This window comes from Frieseomelitta varia, unplaced genomic scaffold (assembly GCF_011392965.1).
Source record: "Frieseomelitta varia isolate USP_RPSP 00005682 unplaced genomic scaffold, Fvar_1.2 scaffold_491, whole genome shotgun sequence".
In the NCBI taxonomy this organism is placed as follows: Eukaryota; Metazoa; Arthropoda; class Insecta; order Hymenoptera; family Apidae; genus Frieseomelitta; species Frieseomelitta varia.
This window is the reverse complement of record NW_025110247.1, coordinates 4585-26080: the sequence shown is the minus strand read 5'-3', so window position 1 is coordinate 26080 and position 21496 is coordinate 4585. Positions and strand designations below refer to the sequence as shown.

The 21496-nt window shown below is 35.8% G+C and overlaps 2 protein-coding genes and 1 long non-coding RNA gene across 7 annotated transcripts in view; 2 read left to right on the top strand and 1 right to left on the bottom strand.

The window, feature by feature from the left end:
• The window catches only part of LOC122533042, a 6774-nt gene extending 801 nt beyond the window's left edge, over positions 1–5973 (bottom strand). The window contains exons 1-3 of the long non-coding RNA XR_006307635.1: positions 5898–5973; positions 4026–4231; positions 876–993 (exon numbers count right to left, since the gene is read on the bottom strand). This is a non-coding gene — a long non-coding RNA (uncharacterized LOC122533042). The remainder of the gene's footprint in view (positions 1–875; positions 994–4025; positions 4232–5897) is intronic.
• Positions 1–7713, top strand: part of LOC122533041 (serine proteinase stubble-like) — a 14638-nt gene extending 6925 nt beyond the window's left edge. For 3 of the 5 annotated variants that reach the window (XM_043662382.1, XM_043662381.1, XM_043662379.1), the window contains 8 exons: positions 853–1038; positions 2141–2482; positions 4093–4169; positions 4819–4919; positions 5013–5112; positions 5807–6019; positions 6591–6704; positions 7265–7713. In XM_043662382.1, coding sequence (XP_043518317.1) covers positions 853–1038; positions 2141–2482; positions 4093–4169; positions 4819–4919; positions 5013–5112; positions 5807–6019; positions 6591–6704; positions 7265–7420 — 1289 coding nt within the window. In that variant the 3' untranslated portion in view covers positions 7421–7713. The remainder of the gene's footprint in view (positions 1–852; positions 1039–2140; positions 2483–4092; positions 4170–4818; positions 4920–5012; positions 5113–5806; positions 6020–6590; positions 6705–7264) is intronic. The other 2 variants (XM_043662383.1, XM_043662380.1) reach the window with 1 other exon arrangement.
• Positions 7714–18867: 11154 nt separating this feature from the next.
• Positions 18868–20779, top strand: LOC122533057 (the record flags this gene model as incomplete). Its single annotated transcript, XM_043662411.1, has 1 exon — positions 18868–20779. A coding segment is annotated over exon 1 (1516 nt), but the record flags the coding sequence as incomplete, so codon positions are not given.
• Between the last annotated feature and the right edge of the window lie 717 nt (positions 20780–21496).

The window sequence follows — 21496 nt, the reverse complement described above, 5'->3', positions numbered from 1 at the left end:
AAAAAAAAAAAAAAAAAAAAAAAAAAAGAATACAGGATACACAAAAAGAATACAAATCTTTGTTAACGTTGGTAGAACGAAGGTAGAACGATAGAGTAGAGCGATCGGCATGGAAGTATTAAAGTATTAATTTGAAAAATGGCTTTTGTTGCAATTTACGCGGTGGCTCAGTAAGAAATTTAAATATTTATTGCAGAAGCCCTTTATAGGAATATATTACGTTACGTTTTGTACTCTAAATATTTGAAAATTTCAGCAACAGTGCAATGATGCATGATTATTTTTATTATTTTGGTAAAATTTGAAGCAATATTTATTGAAAATGCACAGTTATTAATATTCGCAGTTATTGATATTCGAATATTTAAACTATTAGAATTTCGTTTAAAGTTCTGAAGTCTCTAATTCATTTTATTCCAAGATGTATTTTTACATGACATAGTGAGTGATGGAAAATTTTTGAATTTTCCTTCTCGGAAATGCTGTAAACTAATCAAAGTATGTAGAAACATTGAGAATTTCTTTTCGCGATTGAATCTACGACAGACTTAAAGATTGAACTTTGAACATTGAGTCTGAATATAAATTTCTTTTGTTACATTCGTCTGATGTTCAAATTTCAGTAAAATAGCGAAGAAAGAAATTTTCCGGGGTCATTGTATAAACTTCAATCTTTAAACTTCGTAGTCGTAGATTCATCGTAGTCGTGAAAAGAAAAAAAAATTGTTCAACGTCTTCAATCCGACGTACAAAATTGAGCGTGAAATATAAAAATTAAAGATCATCGGTAGAATTAAGTGTAAAGGAATGACTGTATTATTTTAGTGACATAGGAACTATGTATTGTTCCAGTGATACCTCAAACGTGTACGTACAAAGGAACGACGTTCGATTGTGGCCTGAGTATTAGTTGCGTCCTCGGAGGTGGTCGTCCAGTCGATCTCTGCTCCGGAGGATTAATATGGAGCTGCTGCGTCGACGACGACGACATACCTGATAAAATAACACGACCAACAGTCGGATTACTGCAGAATGCCAGTGAGTTCGCATCGAATCTTTACAATATTTGTTGAATCCTTTTCTCCATAACATATCCAATTTCAAACATTAGAGATCATGACCATTGTTACCAGAATGAAAATGTTCGCCAGGACAACAATCGTCTTTTTAATTAAAATGATTTTGGTCGTAAGTGACGAAAAATTTGTTTCGTTGGCGATGATCGAAGGAAATTTATTTCATGATTAAGCTGCGGATTTGTTTAAAAATGGAAATATATATAAAATATCCAAAGTATAGCGCTTGTAAATTGTATGTATGTGTATGATTCTCAATCTTGGTTCTATCATTTTTCAAAATTAAAAATTCCGTCAGAAATACACGTTTCCACAAAAGTCTGCAGTCTAGTTATAACAATTGTAGCTGAGGGAAACTCGTTAATTCTCGTGATAATTATCAGTGAAACGAATTCATTGTCGGTACTTTTTTTTTCATCAACTTCCGCAAAATTTATGTTAGAAAATGACTCTACGGCTGAAATGCTTTGACGCAGTTGCAGAGACGAATGCAAAAGAACACTTTACAGCATACTACCATAAGCAACAAGAGTAGAATTTCCTTTTAATATCCGAGACAGAATTCTATCGCCAATGAAAACATATTTTCGGTCCATTATTCGTAACCGAAGCTTTAAAAATCCTTTTAAAAAAAAAAAAAAAGATTTTCTAATCGTTCTTTTAGAAAACAATTTTCTTTACATTCTCTCTCTCTCTCTCTCTCTCTCTCTCTCTCTCTCTCTCTCTCTGTTACCAATCTTTTTGAGACGTTCCAAATGTCAAAAGTCCACTTGTTCGACTTGTATTCACGTCGATTGATTCGTTTGACGTGTCGAGGGAAAAGGAAACGACACACGTGCACTGATAACGGTACGAGACTAATGACACCGTACGGTGTTACTCTATTCCGATGTGTTTCTGAAAAGTTATGAAAAAAGGAGATTCGCTCGCAGTGACACGAAACATGTACATACATATATATCGAGGCGGACGGGAGTGGTTTGATTAGGTACAATTAAATTGATCGGGAATATCGACGATTGGTGGAAGGAAAAGGGTAAAAACGAAAGAATGTTTCAACGTAGCGATCTCGTTAAACTTGGGGAATCAGCATCCCTATGTGGACGATGATGTGCAAATCTACGGGAACGCGGCAAGGCCGAGCAAACCGACGTATAGCGGTCAGAACGAGCACGGGACGACGAGCTACCTGTACGCCGACATCGCGAACAAACCAACGACCATATACGAGTCATCGCAGACGTGGAATTACGATCGGCCAGTGTATACGAATCGTCCATCGGTTTATCACCCGCTGCAGCTTGATTATCCGCAGGATGAATACGAGGCCGCTTATCCCGACGTTTCGGCGATTCACACGCCGAACGAGGACGCCTCGAACTCCGTGGATTATTCCAAATACCGTGGTAATCCGCATGAAGTCGCACCAATATATATATATATCAAAGAGTTTTGCACCAATATTCGTAGTCTCACGTAAAAAAAAAAAGAAAAAGATCGAATGTCTCGTACTTGTGCTTATTTTTTTTTTCTTTTTCGTCGGAGTTTGGAGATCACTGGCGACACTGTTATGCGAATATATCATATTATGCGTACTGGGGGTGGGTTTCAAAGTTTTCACGAGTAAAGTAACTACAGAACTTGAAATTTATGCTACTGTAATAGACGGTCTCTCAACATTTACTGTTAATGAACGTTAATATTTATTACATTTTGAGTTTTTTCTCAGGACGATTCAATTGTTCTTGCTTTGAATATTATATGATAAAGAATTCCAAGGATGAATCAATAATGGGAGATATAATAATGTAGAAAGGGAAAACAGGGGTGAATGAAAATTGGATTGACACTGTTATATTTACTGTTAGCTGTTATACTGTTTGCTGATGTTTTGAGTGCTGATCTTTTATTCTCTGATAAAGCTAGTTATAATATTAACGAAGCCTTTTATATGAAAGTATAAAATATAAGAAATATATATAAAAATATCACAATACGAAATGTCATGCTATTGTAGTATAATATAAAATATATCATTAAAATATAAAATATAACTATAGAAAATATATATTAAAATATAAAATATAACTATAGAAAATATATATTAAAATATAAAATATAACTATAGAAAATATATATTAAAATATAAAATATAACTATAGAAAATATATATTAAAATATAAAATATAACTATAGAAAATATATATTAAAATATAAAATATAACTATAGAAAATATATATTAAAATATAAAATGTAACTATAGAAAATATATATTAAAGTATAAAATATATAGAATATAATATACCATAAAAAGTGATACTTTTAACCCTTGATGAAGCTAATTACAACATTTATGGGAATTTTTTCTTTAATAAAGTCAGTTGCAATGTTAGCAACGTTTCTTCCATTTTGAGCACAGCTTAATGTAAATATAACAGAGTTAAAAACATTTATCACAAATAGTGACTGAGCAGGATTATCTTTTGAAATTCGTGCAATTTAATCGACGACAATTATCTTTTTATCTTTAATAAAACAAATATATATATATATATATATATATATATATATATATATATGAGAAAGGAAGGAAGCACTTTTCTTCGCTTGAAGTCTCTCTTTTTCTGTCCATCACTTTGCACCCTGTTTCCATGTATGTGGCTTTGTATTACAAATCGCTATTACACAACAACGACAAACAAGTATCAAGGATAGACAGGTGAAGGATAGTAAAGCGGACAAGAAACGAAAGAAATAAGGAGTAAAAGTAAGGAAATAGCCGGTGACCGCGTGCGTATTCGCAGAAAGAACACGCTCGCAGGTAAGAAGCACGAGACCTTGAGAAAGTTCAATTGCGAGAAAGATCGTGGTCATCGGTATCAATATCGACGACCATCGAACATGCGTTCGATATCGATATCAGATACCGCATTATTCGATTGCTTTACCTTTTAAACTAAAGCTGCGTTCTTCCCCTTACATGCGACACCGATTTCGTTTTGCGTTGCTTTGCAGGCTGCGGTGAACTTTACACGAGGAGCAATAGAATCGTGGGTGGGCACAGTTCCAGTTTCGGTAGTCACCCATGGCAGGTATTTGTCGGGAAATTCGACAGAGTCGAGTTGTATAAATTTCTGAAGGAAATCTACAGTCTCTGAAAATTAAATTAATTTTGTATTAATTTAAATATTTGAGTATTTGAATAAATTTAATTTCGTGCATTTAAATATTTGAGTATTTGAATAAATTTAATTTTGCGCATTGGAATATTTGAGTATTTGAATAAATTTAATTTCGTGCATTTGAATATTTGAGTATTTGAATAAATTTAATTTTGCGCATTGGAATATTTGAGTATTTGAATAAATTTAATTTCGTGCATTTGAATATTTGAGTATTTGAATAAATTTAATTTTGCGCATTGGAATATTTGAGTATTTGAATAAATTTAATTTCGTGCATTTGAATATTTGAGTATTTGAATAAATTTAATTTTGCGTACTTGAATATTTGAGTATTTGAATAAATACGAAAAGAAATCTCTGGCGCAAGCACGAGAAGACCGTATGCGTATAATACTTTAATGATTAATATACGCTTTGTCATTAATAAATATGATTTTTAACTTTACTAAAAAAAAGTAAAAAAAAGAAAAAAGAGAATATTCTTATTGACCAGAGACTATAAATTTTCTAATAAATTCGGTTTCTATTACTCATTCTATTTCCTTTGAAAATGTAGGCCGCCATCATCAAGTCTGGATTTTTATCAAAGAAACTGTCGTGCGGCGGTGCTTTGTTGAACAACAGATGGGTTGTTACCGCGGCGCATTGTGTCGCAACGTTAGTATGAAGAAACATCTAGCAATTAGAACATATTTTGAAATTCGTAATTATCAGTTTGAACGGCAATGATCAACGCTTCTTTTCACGCAGAACACCGAATGGCAATCTGAAAGTACGTCTTGGTGAATGGGACGTTAGAGATGCGTCCGAACGACTGCTGCACGAAGAGTTTAACGTCGAAAGGAAAGAGGTAAGCGTGAGGCTGCAATCTTGAATTTCTTTCGCGTATGTATGACATCGTAGAAAGATCTTATGGTTTTCACATTTTTACGGGCTGAGACTAAAAGCTCTACAAAAAAATAGCACACCCTATATTTTCTTATACATATTGTGCATCGTAAAGTGGTGAGAATGCACAGATTAATCCTTTACACTCGACTGTTCTGAGGGAACATCGTACTTAAATCTAGCAAACAACTTAGACTTCCTCTTTTTATAATTTGCTAATAATCATAAAGTGAAAGCTATAATAATAACGACGTAAGAAGAACACAAGAAGAATTTCAGTAGAAAAAATTTCTCAAGACAGTCCTGACACTCAATAATTCACATAATTCATATAAACTAGGCTTTTTATTGCTTCTTACGAAAGTTTGAAAAATGGCAGATGATATTATTTTTCCTATGTATCATTAACTCTTGTATATTATACTTATTCTAACAAATAAATTTGTAAAACTTGATTGCGGGAGAAATGTCAAATTGAAAAACAGATAGAAAAAATCGTAAAGTGATAACGAATCTGAAAGATCCCGATGGAAATTATGGAAGAAGAAAAAGTTGTGAACGACGCGCGGTGTCTAACAAATTATTGCAAGGCAGTAAGTTTGCGTGAAGGCAGTAAGTTCTTGTGTGAAGATAGATTTTGTTACTGAAAATAACAGGTTCATCCGCAATATTCGCCGATCGACTTCCGGAATGACGTGGCGTTGGTGAAACTGTCGAGAACAGTGGCGTTCAAGCAACATATCGTACCTGTCTGCTTACCAGCGAAGAACCTCAAAATTTCTGGACGTACAGCAACGGTCGCCGGTTGGGGTAGAACCAGACACGGACAAAGTTCGGCGCCGACAGTTCTTCAAGAAGTTGACGTCGAAGTACGTATGTACATCTGTGACCATAAAAAAAAAACTCCTCGAAACACAATATCAAATAATTGATATATTTATATATTAATTTTAATATAATACATTACATCTATATTTATATATTTAATATATAATATTAATATATATTTAAATCTAATATAGTATGTTATATTTATATCTATGTATCTAATATATATTAATTCTATAATATTAATATATATTAATTCTATAATATTAATATATATTAATTATAATATTAATATATATTAATTATAATATTAATATATATTAATTCTATAATATTAATATATATTAATTCTATAATATTAATATATATTAATTCTAATATAGTATATTATATCTATATCCATATATGTAATATAGTATGTCTTGTATATTAATTCTAGAATATAAGATTTACGACTTATAAAAATCTAAAAAACCTAAAGACCTAAAAAAACAAATTTTCTGAAATGAGAAGAATTGATATACCGAACTTAGGGATAAATTTTAAATGATGATATCTCACAGAAACACAAGTGTGCGAAATTTGAGTTATATATAAGGCAATTGTTTTCAGGTAATTCCCAATGAGAGGTGTCAGCGATGGTTTAGAGCGGCTGGAAGACGCGAAACCATTCACGATGTCTTTTTGTGCGCGGGTTACAAGGAAGGTGGACGAGATTCCTGTCAGGTAAATCGACTTCGCTTGTATTAAATTGTTTTTACCTTATTCTGATTTATTCCAATGATCTATAGTAATCGTACCAAAGTGGGAAAAATTAATTTTCCCCACGTCAAACGCGTCAAGGCAATATAACGAAATTATTACAGCGAATATTTTGCGCTGAAATCTATTTTAGATAGGTGTTGAGTATTGAAGCCAGTTCACTTTAACTCAAATATTCTATTTAACAATAATAATCATAGGTAATTAATTGAGATGAAAGTAGCATTAAATTTTCAATATTAGAAAATTCTATTTTTCACATTGTATAATTCTACATTTATCATTTACAAACATGTTATTATTCATAATTATTAAATTCAAAAATATTTAAAAATATCGATCATCACTGTACCAATCGAACCTGATTTTTTTGATAATAGCGATGCTATTTAAGTAATCCCCAAATCTTTCATTTAATGATGCTATTTATTGAGTAACACCCGGACACGATGCATTGAATATTATTGAATGAGATTTACTTTTTAATTTATGATGAGATTAATTTAATTTATATTTGAACACAGGGTGACTCAGGTGGTCCTTTAACTATGTCTGTCGAAGGAAGACACGTACTGATCGGTCTCGTATCATGGGGTATTGGATGCGGTCGGGAACATCTGCCAGGTGTATATACCAATATCCAGAAATTCGTACCTTGGATCGACAAAGTAATGAGTTAAATTTTTTAATCCGTAAGGACATAGAAGAGACACACGGATAAAATTCAAAAATGTAGCTCGATAAATGTGCGACGAGGTAACAATTTGCGTAAAAATGTTTACAATGCGATTTTATACTGAATATCGGATAATTTGTTTCGATATTCGCGGATTAATCGTCATTAATGGAAATAATTTATATTGGTATAAACTAATCAACTATTGTACGATCAATTGGAATACAATCTCTGTGTCGCCAAGAGAAATTGTTAATTCTGATTTCTTGATAAAAAGATAAAGATTAGTAGAACCTCCGTTTGAACTAATTCTGTCAATATTTCCTATTGTCATTTATACAGTTGTTCATTTTTTTATTTCATTCACGTTCAACCCTTTCATTGCAAAAGGTAAGTGTTCAAATACTTTCGCGTTTTATTATATTATACAAAAGTCGTTTTGTTACATTATATTAAAAAAATGTTTTTAATTCCTACAGTACGATAACTTCGAGAGTTATTCTTTCGATTGTATTTATTTATTGAAAAAAATTTTTCTACGGCAAATATTGAGTAAATGATTAAAAATTTTCAAACGTAAAATCATCGACGAACATCTGTTTTAAAAGTTCTTACAGTTTCTTTGAAATTACTACCAAATAGCTGTCATCGAAATTTTTGAAAATTATCCAAGAGATCTGTATTATCGAGAAAAACCTTCAAATCACAGACGAGGTGTATTAGAGATAAGGTGCTTCAAAGTTATCACCAATCGGTATGTTTTAATATTTCCTTATTTGTACAAAAAACGCATTTAGAGATTCGTTTTTAAATAACTATATAGAATTATTTTGCAATAGAAAAAGAAATGTCACATTATGCTTCTGATATAACTTTATGTGTTTTGTGTGCTCGGTTATATTATCAACGAGATACTCGTTTATTGTTATACGATCTGTCAGTAAGAAAGGAAACGATAAAATATGAGCAATCAAATAAAACTTTCTCCGGCCCAATAAATTAAATAAATTATAACATAATTTATCGTGTTATTCTATAAAATAAAATTGTGATAATTTATCAAAGAGTCTAGAGAACGGTAATAAAAAATCGTTTAGTTAGTAAATTACTTTTAACTAATTTAAATTCGAAATATATTAGATTAGATTCGAAATCGAGTTTATTCTTTTTCTCGAAAACAATATTAATCGAATTGATTCTGACCGGGAAATAAAATTGTAATTAGCCTGCAGATATTTATCCAAATACATATTTTTATCATGTGTACAAAGTTAGGCGAAAAATCAGTTTATCTACTAAGTGTTGTAAAGAATACTATATTTTGGACATCTTATATAATCTTATATAATCAGAAAATTATTATATAATTATATTTTCAAATTTCCTATAAAAATCCGCAAAAGTATTTTTTTTCTTCAATTTAATCTTTTCATATTTTTTACGCCTTCTGGGAAATCAGTACTAATGTTATACTAAGCTTTTATTGTATTAAATCGAAGTTTAATGATCTTTAAAAAATGCTCTTGAATTTAGTATCGCTTCGTGGATATTCCATCTTTTTGTAACAAAACAATCCACAGAGCATTCGATTAATTTCAAGCTTTAAACGGCCCATCAATAAATATTACCAAGCAGCATTTTTAGTTTCCGAATGATTTTATACGTTCACAGAACTGACAAATTTCGCACCTAACAATTTAACATACAGAGTATCCCAATTTCCACGATATAACAGAGAAGTAGGTGTAATCTTTTAGTCCCCGTTTTCAACAAAAAAATCGAGTTCGAAAATTTTGTCAGATATCAAAATTAAACAAACAATCCGGGACAAACAATCGACGGAAGGTTATTCCACAAGAGTAAGTGCAAGAGCAAATGAACAATACGGGATCTAAAATTTTTCGGACAAGTGAGTCGCTTCTGACCTGACAAATTTCAGAATTTAATTTTCTCGGGGAAACGAGCGTCGTATGAGAAAAGGCATTCTCACCTTGTTTCTCTTTCTCGGTGGTACCAATAAAAACCAAGCCTCGGTATTAATCGACGATATCCGAAAAACAGCCGAGGGTCGAACGAATATTAAATTAAACGCCATGTAAAATAAGTGAGGCAGGTGGTGGTTACATCCAGTAACCATGGAAAGCGTTCCATATTTTTGGCCTGGCTAAAAGCTTGGCAACAACTGGATAAACCAAGAAGAGAGTGCCCTGCACAGAGTAGAAGGGGATAGAGCGGATGAGGATGTGGAAGAAGGAGGAACGGGAAAGTAGAGAAACACTAGATGAGGATAGAATGATAGAACGAGAAAGAAAGAACGATAAACCGAGAGAGAAAGAAAGAGAGAGAAAGACTAGGTGAAACGCCGAGACGTGGGCGGAGGGTAAGTTGCTAATTAGAGCCAGATTAAACGCTTGTCTGGGGAACCATTTTCCTTGCCGTTCCTCGCCAGTATACCTCGCCCGTACCTCACCTCTTCCTCGACATGCTCGCTGGAGGACGAGTGCGAAGAGAGCCTCCTGCCGTGCTTCCCAGAAGAGAGTAGGGGTGGAAAGAGAGAGAGAGAGAGAGAGAGAGAGAGAGAGAGAGAGAGAAAGAAAAAAAAAGGAAAGGAAAGTAGGCAAGGGTGGCTAAGGTTGCAAGGGTGGTGGTGGGGATAACTCGACTCCGGTTGGAGGCAGGACCGAGCTTAATGAAAAGTGTTTGCCCCGTAAAAGTTAAGATTAATTGGCGCTCGGGGGATGGTTACCGCGGTAATCAGCCAGTGCCAGTGGTTTTCAAACGTGGCGCACTTGTTTCGCGTTACATCGTGCCCTTCTTTGCTATTTCGTGCGTCCTTTGCCCCGGTTCCATTCTCCAATTTGACTTTTACTTGTTGTACCTCAGTGTTTAATTGTATCTTGTTATATACACATTTACGCGAATGATGTATTGTTACATACGTTACAATCTATACACGTGCTATGTGTTATTTTATACATTATACACCTCGTTTTTAACAAATATAACAAATTCTCCACTTTGAGAACATGTTATGTGTTATGTGGCTTCTGTGGATTTTTGGAATGTTTAATTTCCCAAATATCTCCGGTCCTTTAGCAATGTATCCATTTCAATTCTTTCTTCCACTTTTATTTGTGCTTAGAAATATATAAGCAGCTAATATATTCTGCGGATATATTTCGGATGACACTACAATTATTGATACTATGGTAATAATATTATTGATATTATTACTAACACTGCATTGTTACTACACAAATATTATTGATGCGATATAATATAATAATGTTAATGTTATATAATAATGTAATATAATAATAGGTATCACTGTTAGGATAACCATCGATATTGTATTTCATTGGATGAAACAGATTTCTAAAAGAAATCAATTATTCGAGATAGGGGTCAGACTGATACCGAGATTTTCGCGGCCTCTGCGGCTTCCGCGGCCCCCGTGGTTTCCGTTTAACGAGTTATACACGTGCATGCGATATGCACTATAAATTATGAACTTGACACGAAACCGTTTCCATCGTGCATCGGGCGATATATACGTAGCGTTCAATTTCGGTTGAGCGTTGCTGAAACGAGAGGTTAATTTGGCGACACCTAGTTTCATTAACAACGCCATTAAAAGTAATGGGCGGTGAGGGCCGAACTTGACGATGCGGCCACATGGGGGCCGGAAGATTCTAATTAGGAGATAGACCTCGATTCGTAGCGCGGTGAGGGCTGAAGAGAGCGAATAGAAAGTATTAGGAAAATAAAAGGGGAATGGGGAAGGAGAGGGAGAAAGGAAGGAAAGCACGGGAAAAGAGATATTAGAAAAGATACGCCATATTGACTGAGTAAATAACTAAATATCTATGTGGTTAAATAGATATTAAATGCGATATTCACTCGTGTAGTTAGATGATCGGATAATTTGTTTGTAATTCATGGACTGCGGATTTTTGTACAGATTTCGTTATGTTTTCTCTTTTTTATTATTAATATGTATATAATCTAACAGCAGTATTAGAAAAGATACGCCACATTGACTGAGTAAATAACTAAATATCTATGTGGTTAAATAGATATTAAATGCGGTATTCACTCGTGTAGTTAGATGATCGGATAATTTGCTTGTAATTCATGGACTGCGGATTTTTATACAGATTTCGTTATGTTTTCTCTTTTGTATTGTTAATATGTATATAATCTAACAGCAGTATTGCATATAGTAGTAATATTACATAATATTATATCCAATATTGTTACAATATGCCTTCTGTAAAAGATAATAAATAATATATCTAATAATATAATATCTAATGTTATTAATATGTATGTAGATATGTATATTATATTATTTATATGCATTATATCTTACATAATATCATGTGACGTACTATAATTATCCATGTATTATTACAATATAATTTTACTAATTATTTTTATTTAATTTTTATTTAATTATTTTTATTTAATTTTTTATATGTATTATTACAATATAATTATATAATATTTCATATTTAATTTGGCATTTCATTTATCAATTTTTCAATTTGAAGTTAATGCATGCTCAATATAAATGAGCATTCATTTTATGAAATATTACAATTGTTGTACACTGAAGATAAATTTTTAGCAATATGTATGTAAAATATGTAGATATACTATATATTGAAATGTACACGATATATTATGTTGATATGTTATGTTACAACATATTATATATATTATTATTAGATATATAACTTTTACATGAGGCGTGTAACACTATACACGGAGAAAAGTATTACGAAAAAAATACACCGGTAGGTACGTGACTAAAATTGAAAATCAAAAATACACGTACTAACATTACGCGTATGTATGTATGTATTCCCATACGTGTGTGTTTCTATCGATTCAGAAATTTTAAGCAAATCTCTATAAATGCTTATTATATCACACTGATACGCTACGCATTATCGTATGATCATCACATGTTTCGGCTTTCAGGTTTTTAGATTTCATACTTCGACACTTTGAACCGTTGAAATTAAAGCGAACCTAGCGAAGGGGATAAAGTGTGATTAACAGCATTTACATATACACAACGCCGTGGCCAATCGATACGTGACACCAATTAAGATTTATCTATCGCCCGGTGTGATACCTAATCGAAGCACTGATCGGGCAATCTTATCCCCCTGCCGAGATAAGAACAGATGAATTAACCATCAAATCGTTAATTACTTTATTTTACGATCGAACGATATTCGCCCTAAATCGCTATCGTTCGATATAATTTCGAAAATTCGTAGCCATCTACCAATTATAATTATCAATCGTTTAAGTTTTGGCAAATTGAACTTCGTACTCGAAACAAACATACAGAGATTAGAGATACCTTTCGCGTGAAATTGTACACACCTACGTAATAACAAACTAGATTTGCAACGACAGTACACGTTGACAAAATATGTGTAAATTAATCGAGAAACAAATGGTTCGAACCAATTACTTATTACTTTTCTATTAATAATTATTTATTACCGTTGTTGTCAATGTTATTGTAAATTAATTGATGAAAAATAATGTACGTCGACAGTTTGAAGTATCGACAATCGTTTCATCGTTATTGATTCATCGTTATGCCCCTCTCTGTGTACCTACCTAATCGTCGCCAGAGTGAAGGTTTTGAAAACCTTGAATTTTCCCGAAACGCAGGGACAAAAGAGAGCGAGAGAGAGAGAGAGAGAGAGAGAAATAAGCTTGGTTTGTCGTGACAAGGCATAATCATTGGTTGAAAATTTCTCTGTTTGCTCCTCGATGGTCGAGGTTGAAAGGTGCTACTTGCATGTGCATGCACGCGCAGGCGCATATTAAGCGGATATTGCATCGCAAAGATATCGTTGCTACTTGTGCCCGTTTGTATTGATTTCGATAATTTCTCAACTTTTCAACCGATTAATCTTCAACAATAAATAAATCAGTCATAAATCTTCAGCTATACATGCATGTAACATTTGAAGACTAGGGGGAGAGGGGGGGAGAAGTATCATAAATCACATTTTCAATTTTTTTTTTTTTAAAGGAGATCAGTCTAGAAATTCAATACACTGTTAATTATGTAATATCACGATAGCAAAAATTATCCTTGTATTTAATTCTTGCCCTCTTTTTTGTAACTTAAAAAATATTGCCAGTTATAGAATTTCAATTATTTTAACAATCATAATTCCTTTGATTTCGCAGTAGTTTTCAAAATTTAACTTTCCAGTTTCTGAATAATTTTAATTTTACTTCTGACGACAATTTTAACATTAATTTAAACATACTCAATCTTAAGAATTGAAGTACTGTTTCAACGATTTATATACTTGGCAAATAATTTAATAATTCTTGCTCTTTTATTTTTAATTTCAATTTCAATGTTAATTTAAATACATCAGTTTACAAACTATCGTTTGAATTAAAATATTATTCGTCCCAATATGTATCTTTGTATCTCGAAAGCTACCATTGTCAATTATTTTCTCTAATAAGTGACATTGAAGATCATAGAGAATCGTTTTGTAATCCAAATAACCTTCGCGATTAAAAAAAAAGTCAACAAATCCACATTCTATATGCAATAACAATAACTTGAATTAAGAAAGGACAAGTTAGAAATAAAGGAGGACATAAATTTAAAAACCTAGTAGCTTCGTAAAAAGGAATAATACGAATGACATGCCGATAGACGAAAATATTTTAATAGAGAGAGATAATAACTCTGGTTGAAGAGCAAACAAAATATGTACAAGCGTAGCCCATCGATCTACCGGTTGGTAGACACCGGTGAGTAGGTATATTAGAAGGAACGTTTAAAATTTTTACTTCGTATATACATACGTATACGTTGAACGTGCTTCGATCCTTAAGTAAATATTCTTCCCTCTGTGTTATTTGGTTAAAAAGCGGTCACCGGTGAACTTCTGCCGTTTGCCTTCGACTCGTATTCGGTTATACTGCGATTTGTCAAGGGTATACAAGGAATCATAACAAGCGTGAAAGGTGGTACGGTGATCTATCATTCTTTTACGCGCAACTAGTTTATCCGTATGAATTGTCCGTGCGAAAACAAATCGAGTTGTTAGGGAAAAAAAAAAGGAAAAAAATTTTTGATAGGGGGAAAGGAAATATTCTACGTGTTAAAATTCATGTATCATCGAGATGGTAATCGTTGGTAACGTAAGATGTTAACATTTTTCAATTTTTATGCAGATTAGAACGAGTGGATGATCTGATTGTGAAACATTAAAAAAATATTAATCTTGCTGACTGTACTGTTATAATTTATAGCGAGGCGCGTAATTGAACAAATAAAAATTGCTCGATACTTTAAACTGTTCTAACTTTGTAAAAAAAAAGAATCATATAGCAATTTACTTGATCTCATTTTAAAGAGTGAAATTTCTTCTCTGAATTCGTTTCTTTCCAAGATATATTAACGTCATTTTGAGGGCGAAAAGATAAGGATAACTGTGAAAATTCTAAAATAGTATTTCTGCTCCTTTAAATAGATCACACTTCATTAACACATATTGGGATAAAAATGTATATATTACATTTTATATAAATATACATGAAAATATATTACGATTAAAAATATACGAATTGCAAAATTTTGTACAATTTTACAATTATAACGTTCTAGGAAAATATCAGAAAGAAAATTTCACTTCATTCGTACACAGAGTGATTATTTTTTTCCCGGTACGTTCACCGGGCGAACATCATCCTCCGACTTTTCCTCGGTTCTCCTGGTTTTTTCTTTTTTTTTTTTTTTGGTGACTAAGAACCGAAATCAATGTCTCGATAAGGGAACGATATTTGACAAAGTCAGATACGCTTGAACTAGTCGCGGTTAAAAATCGAATAGATTTTTTATCAGTAGGATAAGCAAATGCGTCGTAGGACCGACGACAAAATATATCGCGCGACAACCGATAACAGGCCGATTACTTGAGAACTGGGTGTGATACCTATTACGCGGCTATTAGCTGCTCGATAAGGCGGCAGATACCACCAACATTTCTTTGGTAAGACTCACGAGCGCATGCACAAAATGGTGACGACATTCAACGGTACGACTGAACGAAATGAAAATGAAGCGAGTGAGAATTTAAGATGCTTACAACATATGTCATAAAAAGTATACATTTCCATATTATTTTTGCAGTATTTTGTAATTTCGCAATGATAAAATTGATCAAGATGTACTGTAATTATAATAAAAACGACGATGTATAAGTAGATTTTTTTAATGATTCTATGGGATATGTTCAAACGCATATTTAATCCATTGATGTCATACATATCTCAGTTTCTTTAAATTAACACTAACGTCGCTAATATCTTTTAAATGTTCAGAAATATAGTTAAAAACTCACCGATTTCTTTGAATTTCATGAAATTATATACGGTGAGAAGATACTAATCGAATTTCCTCTCACAGTGGTAGGAAATATGATTTGACAGTACAAATTTTGGTTCAAAAGAATTGCACCATGCGATAGAGACATTTAATTCATTTTTTTGAAATTTCATAAAATTGATAAACGACGGAAGAATAATCAAGCGAATTTTCCTTTCATAATTCTAACGTTAAAAAAATTGTAATTTAATGCAAAATAAAATGTCGCGAAAGTTAACGAAACGTTGATCTTTAATGAATTAGTCGTGGAATGAAATGGAGAAATGACCGTGACACGGAATTAAATTGACAATAGAATTCAATTTGAAAAATTAATCTTCCAGAAAAGTCAGGTGACTTATCAAGTTGTTCAATTTCGTGGCCTTCGTATGTAAAAGTGTCGTTGATATCTCATCATATTTCGTAAGCGTTATCTAACTACATACCTATATTCTCGCATTATTCTGTACATATGCATTCGTAGGTATAACGAAAATTTCATTCATCGTCTTTCGTTTTCTTTCCCGAACAATCGCGCGGCAGAGACTGCATAGATATGTCGGATTGAACGAAAATCTCGTTTCACAAGAGAAAATTCATCTCAGTTCCTTTCAGTAACTCTTTCTCCTCTTTCTTTCCATTCTTCTTTCCCCTTATTTTTTCCGTTTTTCTTCTTCTTCTTCTTCTTCTTCTTTTTCTTCTTGATCTGGATGCTATCGTAAAAGATTGAATGACACTCCTTCCTGTACACGATTCTGCCTTTTTAAATTCGCGAAACTCGCGGATGAGAAACTTCGCGAAGTCTTGAAACGTTCGGAATTAGTGAAACTCGAAGTGTTTATTTCTCTTTTCAAGGAACATCTATCTTGCTTAGCTACTTTCAGTAACTAGGGTTAATTAATCAATTTTTCCTTCAATTATAAACGACTATAATCGATCGGTGAAATCGTATTGATTAAGACGGGTGTAGAGTCTAACTACAAACTCGATTATCACTCGTGCTGATAACCAATTAAGAGAATGCTTCGTTTCTGAAATTTCCAAGAGCATGTTACCTCACGGTTGTGAATAGGAGAAATTAAAAAGGAAGTGCAGACGTGTACGGGGAAGTGATAGGTATAGCAATGAAAGCGAAGGAAGGAAATACGAATTATTACTAATATTATAGCTACTTTGTAAGTCCAGTGGGAGAAGATTAAGAAAACGAGAAAACAAGTTTTCTCTTTTATAAACAATTCAGTTTAATTTAAATCATATTTAGCTAAATTATATTTAGCAACGAAATTTTAATTTAACAAACAATTTAATCTAAGTAAAAAATTTCGCTGTTAAATACAATTGCGTTCGATACCTCGAAACGAAAGAGAATGGATACTCCAGTAATAAAATTTATCAAAGCTAGCTAGCTCTAAAATTCATCGTCAATCGTGTCTTTTTACTTAAAATGAAAAAAAAGAAAAAATTATAATAATAATAAAGAAGAAAAAAAAAGAAAAAAAAAACAGACAAGACGTCGCAGATTGAAATTGGCCCCAATTCAAACGACCAGGGGTTGCACTTGAGCGGCCGGCGAGACGGAACACTTTAGCCCAAAGAGGGCAGAACAGGATGCTGGTGTTTCACACGGTGGAAAATCCATCGCCCGGGGATCGGGGGCAGCGAACGCTCGCCCGTGCCTCCTCGTTCGCTGCTATTCGCGGCTGGCTTGCAATTCCACCGTCGAACGCCCTCCGCGACGAGGAATTCGTGGAGTTTCCGGAGCGATTGTGAATCATCAAGGATCACGAGGAGTCAAGAATTAGAAATCGCGAATCGGCACTCGGGACTCGATACTGCCGGGTGGCAGCCCGACGATGGAGAGACGACAGAGATAGTGAAAGAGAGATGGGGCTGACAGAGGGGAGCATAAGGGATGGTGTAGGCGTGGCAGAACCGCGAGGTTCGCCGCGATAGGCGTGGCAGAATCGACTGACCGCGGAAACGCAGCAGCAGAGGGGAACGATTTTCCCGTGAAGGACACGCGGTTCCTCGCGACGTCACTTTGTGGTGCGGCGCCGAGCTAATCGCTCGTACTCGCCGCGAAATCGAGAAAAATCGGCGTTCGATCGTTCGTCGTTGAAAGCGAGGAAACAAAAGAAAAGAAAAGAAAAGAAAAGAAAAAAAAAACAAAAAGAAAGGGAAAAGAAAAAGGAGTCGTGCGTTCGGAAGATCTTCACGGGGGATCTTCTCGGAAGAGAAGACAGAAAGCACGTCCGCGACTCCATTTTAAATCGAGCTGCATCGAAGGAACCGGTGGTTCGATAGTTCGTCGTTGGGAGACACGATGTGTCACGATACGTTGTGAATTGTGGAGAGCGGGCAAGAGCGTTGCACGATCAGTAATTAATTTCGAGCCGAATTTTCGCTCGTGAAATTAAAAAGTTTACCTGTCGTTTGAAAACGCGTGCAATACGTTGCGAACTGTGAGGATCGGATAGTTGTATAACGTACTGTTTCAACATCGCGTGTAATATTCGTGACTCCGTTTTAAACTGAGCTGATCGATCGTACGATTGCTACGTCGGAGAGATCGGTGTTCGACGTACATTGTGAATTGTGAGGATCAGACAGAAATTTAAAAAAAGAAAAAAGAAGAAAACCGGTGTCGTTCGAGAACGCACGCGATATATTGTGAATTGTGAAGCTATACCTTGGAAGATCAGACAGTTGCGTAAGCTATCCGCATGCTGCGACGCCATTTTAAATCGAGCTGATCGTTGGTGTATGCGAAATAAAAAAAAAAAAAAATAAAAGGAAATCGGAGTTTGATAGTTTCTCGTATAATAAACGCACGCGGTGCACTGTGAATTGTGAAGACATCACGGAAGATCGGACAGTTGCGTAACCTTGTCTGCACCGACTCCATTTCAAATCGAGCCGATTTGCTTAAAAAAATTGGAGTTCGATCACTGAGAAACGCATGAACGATGCATTGTGAACTGTAAAGATCAGTCAGCAACTTTGTTTTGAATCGTGTTGCTTCGATAATAAAAGGAAACCAACGTTCGTTAAACACGATACACTGTAAATCGGACAGTTATATATCTCGAAGGACAGACAGTCGCACAACCTTGTACATTGCAACTATAACAGTCGCGACTCTGTTTTAAATTAAATTTAAAAGCCATGATCACCGATCGGATTGAATGAAACACTGGATGTTGTCGAAAGAGTATCAATTAAAATAAAATAAAATATAAACCGGCATATTCGTAAATGGTCAATTATCGCGTAGACTTTTGCAGTGACAGAGCACAAGCTGTCATCAACAACGACTGACACGCGTGAAACAAATAAGACAAGACAAGACACATAATGTGCAATAAATAATAACAACAATGTGTTGACCGATCGATTGGAAGGTTGCGTTACAACCGAGTATGCATTACAACGCCCAGAGGATCGCGGAAGACTCGTACCTGCGCCAGAGACAACAGGAGCACCAGCAGCACCGACAGCACCAACAAACGAACCAGCAACACGCTAGCTACGCCAGCATTCGACAAAAGGCTCGCGATCGTTCGTGCTCGCCGAGATCGGATGAAGTGCGGTCCCCGGTGTCCGAAGTGAGGGGAGAGACGGTCGTCGGATCTCCGGAGAACGCGTGTTTCGCGGAAAACGGCTCACCATCGGGTCTCATCGGCGACGAATCGCGAATGTCGAGGTACCGCGAGGAGAATGACGCGAAAAGACCATCCTTCTCGAAGCAGGAGAACGACGAGTCGGCGGCGAGTTTCTTTCGGGAGTCGGACGACACCGGCGTGAAGTGTTTCACGGAGGAGATGGTGTCGGCGGTGGCCAGCCATTACAGGGAATCGAACAACTCGCCGGGAAGGATCTCGCCGCAGGAGTACGCGGTTCATTCGACGGACAGGCGTCACAGTTCATTCGGTAAGACGTCGTTTTGCATCGACGCGTTGCTCGGCCGAGCGACCGGCAAGCAGGAGAACCTCGATCACGAGCGATCGGAACGAAACCAGAGATACCTGTTCACGAATTCCGTGAGGAACTCCGTCGTGGACGGAGCGAGTCCCTGCCTGACGAACTCGTTGGTCCGCGGTCAACACGATCGAGAATCCTCTTGCACCCTCGGTGGCGCGAGCGGAGCTGCAACCGGTATCGTCACTGGCATCGGCACTCGTGAAACCGACGCTACCACCGGAGTAGGAATAGCCGTCGGAGTCGGTGTTGGTAACGGGACTGCGCTTAACATTGGTACCGGAAGAACGGAGGAGCAGAGAACGTCTTCCCTGGGAGGTCTTCTGAATCCATTCGACAGATCGGTCGTCCAACATGGGCTCGCCTCGCCGTCGAGCTTGCAGGTTATCCGCGATGCGAGCGACAGGCAGGACATTCGCAAGGCCGCGGAGGAGACGATGAAACCGTCTCCCTACAACAAAGGGGAGAACGTCGCCGGGATTGGGAACGGAGGGTTTCGAGTCGATCGGTTGGAGAACGTGATCGAGGACGACGGCTCGATTGACGTTGACCCTGCGAGGACAGGGTCGGCCAGCTCCGGAAGCAACGCGAGCCACAGTCCGATCTCGAGTCCACCGATCTCGCCAGGTTCGGAGGAGCCCGGCAACAACAACGCCGGTATCCCTGGTAATCCGAATTTACCGAGTGGCCATTACAGCGCGCTCGGCGGCAGCAACGCGGGTGTAGCACGGCAGAATCAAGCGCTTCTCTTACATCCGAGCGGCCCCCTCATACATCCCGGAGGATTATATTATCATCCGGCCGGTGGTAGCGCGTTTCACTCGATACACAAGGAAGGTCAACCCGTCGGGCATTCGCAGAGTGCTCATCCTCAGCAGCATCACATCCATCCACTCCAGCTCGAGTGGTTGGCTAGGACCGGAATGCTGTACCCGAGGTTACCCGCCGATTTAGCCGGTGAGTCAGTTAGTTACCTTGCCAATTTTCTTGCCAGCCCGATCTCTCCATTCCCTCCTTTCTCTTTCGCCAAAACATCCCGCGGATCTTTTCTTTTCTCGCTCTGCGAATAACACGGCAGTGATCTCGTTGCAACATTCCCGCAATGTGCTGTAATATTTCTCGGTACGGTATACGTTTGTTCACCGTATGATTAAATTCTTGTGTGTTCGAAGCGTTGGTCGATCTTCATTTGTCATTTTGCGATTCGATCTACGGATTTTAGCCAGCTATTTTCGTTTCTTTCTTTGCGAGTGTATATTAATATTGTTCGTCGCGACAATAATAATAACGACGAGGGTGAAAGAACAAGCGTATCGTTGGATTTTCGTGATTCGAAGAGATGAAATCTGTGGGAAGAGACTTACAAAGGATTGCAAAGAATTAACCCCTTGCGCTGGCAACTGATTCGCGGACCATAACGAGTGACCGAACCGTATACAATAATTCGTCGCTTTCTTTTTCTTTTGAACTCGTCGGTATGATATCACTGGATAAAAATTATTGAGAAGTAATCAATTTATTATTTGCTTTGTTCCTGGGTTATACTTAAATATACTTAAAAACTGAGAAAATGTTGCAATCTTTGGGACAAAAAGTTCTCGACGTGAGTGGCACGTCATTCCAAGAGATTAAAGGAAACGGTTCATGTAGATTCTTATTGTAGAAACTATCTTT